Here is a 6,000-nt window from a genome sequence, read left to right on the forward strand (position 1 = left end):
ATTACTGTGGGTATCATTTCAAACAATTCCATAAGAACACAATCCGCTATGCTAGTATTAGAACGCACAGAGGTTGGCAAAGTCTCGCCTTAGACTAACTTATGTTCTATTATTTAAAATTAGAACTCGCAAGTGAACACGAGCTCTATGGTGGTGAAAACGACAACCAGGACGACGATCAACGACAGCAGCGGCGACGGCAACACGACCACCACCACCACTACTACTTCCACAAACGCTACCACCGAGAACAGTAAGTACTCGACACAGATAGTACTGTCACCACACCATTAATACTATAGGTGTATTTAAAAGGTCGAGGGGCGGGTGGACCATGTTTTGGAGTGACCCAGAATAGTCTCGATTCGAGCGAAGCTTTCAACTATGCGCAAAGATTAAAGTCCCATATACGCCTTTTAAGGTGTCATCCCTCTCCTCTCTTCAAAATAATTTTAAATACACCAATGCTACTCAGCAACAGATAATAAATGCTTTAAGATTTTTAAGACCCTGGAATTACAATTATATAGATAAAAATAATCATTTATTTTTATATTTCAATATTGTATATTATATATAGTAATATGTTTTGTTTGTCCATTATTTTTAAATTTCTATATTACAGTTAAAAGACACTTAAAATTGTTTACAAGTTATGCCAAATATAGACAGATTATATTGCGTTGGTAATGATATATGTAGCTATTTTTATCTGATGCTGACTTTTTTTTTTATTAATTCCAATAACCCAATTACGAGCTAAATTTTTGCCACAGTTTCAGTGCCCCTATACAGCACTATAGAGTTATAATAAAAAAAAAGAATGCAGAAAACCTATTAATTAGAAATTTTATTTATTAATGCATTTCTCCTTATTCATAGTACATCTTTATATATATTTACAATTATAATTATGTTTTATTTATTTTTATTACTTTTTCGAAGAAACAACATTGCTTGCTAGATGTGATTAATAAGAAAAATATATTTTAAGAACGGTACTCTAATTTCCAGAATGTTTCTTTTCCCAATCAGAATTTATTATGATAGTTATCTAATGACAGACTATTGTACCAAAACACTTTAGCTTCGGAATATGAATTTATTGCATGAAAGCAATTTGCTTTGAAATGGCTTGTTATTGAATGATTTATTTTATACAATTCAAAATTTTTCTAAACTTCTCTTACAATGTACATTTTTATATTTACAATAACTTATTTATAAGAAAATTGTTTAATTATAAAGGTTTTTTAATGTCGTACATTTTAAGTGAATTATTTTTTATAAAGCAGATGAATATACATTAGTATAAATCAAATATAAGCCGATTTGTTTGCTAATTTATGATAATATTATTTATTTATTTAAACTTTAATTTTCAAAAAATGTGGTACTAAAAGCGGACTATGCGTTTTCTGCTCCATAACGGTTATTAAAATTACATCAAAATAAATAATATATATTTTGATGTAATTTTATTCGCCATCAATACATAAAATTGAAATTTTATAAGCTAATATAGTCTTCTCTATAATTAGTAAATTATTAACTATATACCTAATATAATATCCGAGTGCAAGTGTGAAAAAAAAATCATTCGGTTTTTAAAAGACAAAATGTATTGAAACGAAATTTTATATATCCCCATTTTAAACATATAATACCGTAATTTAAAGCTAATATGTGTTATAGAAACATGAAGCTGTCAAATCTCTCTATCTCTTATATACTATATTTATTCTTATTCATTATATAAAATTTTATTCCTTTTAGCAAACATATCGGACTATATTTGGAATAATTAAATATGCAGGGTTATTAGTTACTAATAGTTTTAATTTTTTTTTTTTATTTCTTTTTTTTATCAGATAATGCTAAGAAGTGTATATAAATCAAAACGCATAAATATCCAGTAACCCTGTTTTATGAATCTTGCTTTATATGCCATTATTATATGTTTATGTTTAATGTTTGTTCGTTTATATGTTTGACGGGCGCTTTGTGTTTTTGTTTGTAGTCCTAGAGCACAGTCGCGAGGAAGGAGTCATCACCCGTATCGAGGTACCCCACACTTTGCTTTAATATATACCCTACCTTAATATAAATAAAGCATAATATTGCATGCTCTGCTCTTATTAATTACTATCAAGTATTTTACTTTTCCATTATGCTCATTCTATCTATTAAATCAAACATAGCAAATTTCTTCCAGAACCAGAGTTGACATCTGTATAATATTTACTAATTCAGTCCGTGTACTAACATATAATTATACGAAAAACTGTGCAATGTTGTGGCGTCCGCTCGTGTACGTATATGTGTAACGATCTCATCGTTCATCCATGGTGACCGGAAAAGGAAATGAATAAATAAATTAGAGACGGTGTCAATTTAATAGCGCAGCCTAAACACGCGCGGCCGCCACGCGTTGCCAGGGAGAAGAACGTGCAGTGGTACTCATAAGGCTTGTACACACAGACGGGCACCGTGACAGTGCCGGCCGGGACCGACCCGAAGCTGATCCTCGAGATGTTTGACCGGCAGCGCTCGCCGCTCTCTGTACCGGTGCCGCCCGCAGCCGCCGATGCGCACTAGGGCTCCACCTTGCCCGTCTTCACACCACATATCTAAAACCGATCACCACCGCTGATAGGGTTGACAACTGTCAAAATTATATTCCCAGACAAAATGTATTTTGTATTTAAACTAATATGAATGTATGAAGGATCATTGTGCGGTGGCGCCATCTGTTTTAGCTTTCACCGATCGACATCGTCGTAATTTCATTGTCAGAATAGAAATGGTGAAAATCATAAGTTTACAAGTAATGATCGGTTTGTAGATTGAATGCGAAATTTTAAACCGGTATTCGATCCCTGTCCACCGATATTTCACATCGAATTCCGGTATTTAGTGAAGTAATACAAGCGTGACATGTTTGTAGTAAGAGTATATATATATATTTCGTTTTTACGGTTTTAATATTACATATTGTTAATTTTCGTCAACGCTAAGACAGCTAAAAGTACTGCCATGTTTAGAGTGCATGGTGACTACGTTTTCTGCTGTAAGTGAATATCCCTATACTCAGAATTAATAAATAAGTCACATGTACCAACAAATTGTTTGATCTAAACTCTTTGTTAAAATAAAATTGCTTAATATGCGTGCATGTTGCTAATAATAGCGAATTTTGTTTTTCCATAACATACAATTATTATGTTATCTATCTATTCTGTCTACAGAAACTATACATAATTTTATTATAATCAGACGTAGACGTACTTAAATATATATTAAAAAAAAAAAGAAACTTATGTAATTCCTATCACAAGTTGATGTTTATTTGAGTACAAAATCTGGACCACCAGCGCCATAACAACATTTGTTGTAATAACAATCCTGCAATATGATTGTAGAATTGTTTTTAATAGTATTTTTTTATTTAAGTGAACAACGTGAAAAATAATCTACCAATTTAGCGTGTTAATATGGTTAAGTTGCTATTTCAAACATTCGGAGTGAACGTGATGTGCCTATTTATTTCTTTTTATTATTATTATTATTACGAAGAGAATTGTATTTAGGTAACTATAAGAACATCTAGACTAGTTATAGAACATTATTGTCAATACAATTAGCAATTGACTAGAGTATATTTTTTATTGAGTAAATTATAATTTAAAATTCGCTTAATTAATTTGCAATGGCAATTTTTTTTTTAAGGCGCGTAACGTTCTTGCGCTTGTCGTAAGTTTTAATTTGAATTGTATATTCAGTAAATATTATTTTTAATAAATTATAATAACAATTAATGAATCAATGTGAAAAGATTATGCAATATTTTTTTAGCCATTTAATAATGTTTCTTTTTTAATTTTATATTTTACTGTTTCGTATTTTAGTTTTGTACAGTGCAACGACGGATACACTAACCATCATATGTTAGAAATAAGCTAGCTTTGAGATTGCAGTGTGATTATAGAATTGAATTCGAGCAGGATGGAGAACAGCTTGTTGTATTAGCATCTCTTTTTAATCTTCGTGGTTTGGCGAGGATTTCAATTTGAGTGTAAGTGAGTTGGAAAATATGAAAGTTCTTACAAGTTGACCTGTTCCAGCTATACGATACAATTTTTTTTATTCTTCATACCTTATTGTATAATTCGTGACAAATGTTATAAAGTTTTATATTCATAGTTGTTTACTAATCCGTGACCAACAAATTAATTTTTTAATTTACAATTTCATATTCACGGTGTAATCTCGTAGTCTCGATGTACTTTTTTGAGATGGGTTATTGTGTTCAGCCAACTTCGTTGACATATTTTATTCCTTGTATCACGCTACATCTAATTAGATTGGCAGCTATTATTTTTTACATAAAATGACATTATAATATTTGTAACACACTTATCAACATCACATTTTGTGATATAAGGGGATTGAAGTTATATATAAACGTTATATTTTAATTTCTAGTTATAAGTTGAATGTGCCTGCCCGTTTCATTTTAAGGACAAAAGCTTTTGGGGTACTGTATGTTGTTATACTGTAGGATGCGCGGTTGGATCTCTCCTGACATCCACGTCTGCTCTTTTGACTACTGTACATTTTTCTCTATCTATTGTGGCATTTTTAATACATATTTGATACGAAACTTACAATTTGTATCCAACATTCTTGCAAAAATAAAAGCTATTATTAATGATAATGTTGTTATTATTTTATTTTCATTTACATTTTAGGACTCCCAAAGTGGATATTATAATCGTAAAATTCATAACTATAATATTTATTGGAATATACTTCGATTTTGTTGCTTACAATTTATTTGTTTGAAAAATTAAAAGAGTGGAACCTTATAAGGGCACGGATAAGAACTGTAAATACCTCTAGGCGCCAAAAGTCAACTACCAATAAAAGGATGCATTAGCAACTGTTCCGTCAAGTTCTAAGTCACTGTCGACGCTTGCTCAATACGCCACATATTAAAACTGGCCTTGTGCAAAAGGGAATTCTCTCTCGTACTACTTATCAATTGCAATTCGCATCGACATGCATCTATGGAGGACAATGATACTCTCCATACATGCATCATTACTACTTGGACGAAAAGATAGTATTTTCGCCTTTCTATTCATAAACTTAGTATAATGTACTTTTTTTTTATGGGTGTTGAACCAGCCAGACAAACCAGCTGACCGTTTACAGATTAGTTAAATTTATGATGTACTAAATCAAGAATGGGGGGAAAAGCATTGTTAATATACCCTATCAGATCGCCCTCCACTCGGTTCCTCTTGGAAACTATCGTGACTAATTTATCGTCGAATTCGTCACGATGGGCTAACTGACCTGCCTTTTCATCCTTACCTATCACCTCTCACTGGTGCCCCACCAGTGTATATCGATAGCGCAGACGGGGTTATGCCATTTTCACCCTTTAAAAAAAACCAAGAAAGAATAGGTACTATTTTTTATCTATTTAGTAGGTAACAGTATAAAGTGAAGTATCAGTAAAAAAATTACTGTCCGTGTAATTTTGGTAAAAAAATAAAATGGGTTTGAACGAATCAGTTTTAGTAATTATAAATTATATAGAAGTATATAAACAGGATGAGAGAGAGCTACAGAATCTGCCATGTGCTACTTTTGTAGCGCATGGCAAAACCACAGATAATACTCTAAAAAACTACAAAATAATATTTTAGTAATAATCAAAACCCACATCTGGGTAATAATCAACCCTAAGCTAATTCTGAGGCGTCATTGTTCTAACCTAATATTTTAAATTAATAATTTCGCAAAATTACTATTTTATGGGCCATCATAAACTAAAATTACATTGATTTTGGCTTAAATCTTTGACGAAATTAGTTAATTAACTAACTATATTATTTCCCTAAGATACCAAATTTTTATTTTAGGGATAGGTTTAGAGAAGTAGCAATTCAGAATCGACCCATTACCTGTAGTCCTTTGATATTTTGACAA

General features: G+C 31.4%; 1 protein-coding gene across 6 annotated transcripts in view; it reads left to right on the top strand.

Moving 5' to 3' along the window:
• The window catches only part of LOC113517194 (lethal(2) giant larvae protein homolog 1), a 79,860-nt gene extending 75,143 nt beyond the window's left edge, over positions 1 to 4,717 (top strand). For 4 of the 6 annotated variants that reach the window (XM_052903438.1, XM_052903437.1, XM_052903436.1 and 1 more), the window contains exons 24-26: positions 124 to 253; positions 2,021 to 2,064; positions 2,482 to 4,717. In XM_052903438.1, coding sequence (XP_052759398.1) covers positions 124 to 253; positions 2,021 to 2,064; positions 2,482 to 2,598 — 291 coding nt within the window. In that variant the 3' untranslated portion in view covers positions 2,599 to 4,717. Of the gene's footprint in view, positions 1 to 123; positions 254 to 2,020; positions 2,065 to 2,401 lie in introns of all 6 variants that reach the window. The other 2 variants (XM_052903440.1, XM_052903439.1) reach the window with 2 other exon arrangements.
• Positions 4,718 to 6,000: the final 1,283 nt, after the last annotated feature.

Source organism: Galleria mellonella, unplaced genomic scaffold, assembly GCF_026898425.1.
Source record: "Galleria mellonella isolate WM207_F2 unplaced genomic scaffold, CSIRO_AGI_GalMel_v1 utg139, whole genome shotgun sequence".
In the NCBI taxonomy this organism is placed as follows: Eukaryota; Metazoa; Arthropoda; class Insecta; order Lepidoptera; family Pyralidae; genus Galleria; species Galleria mellonella.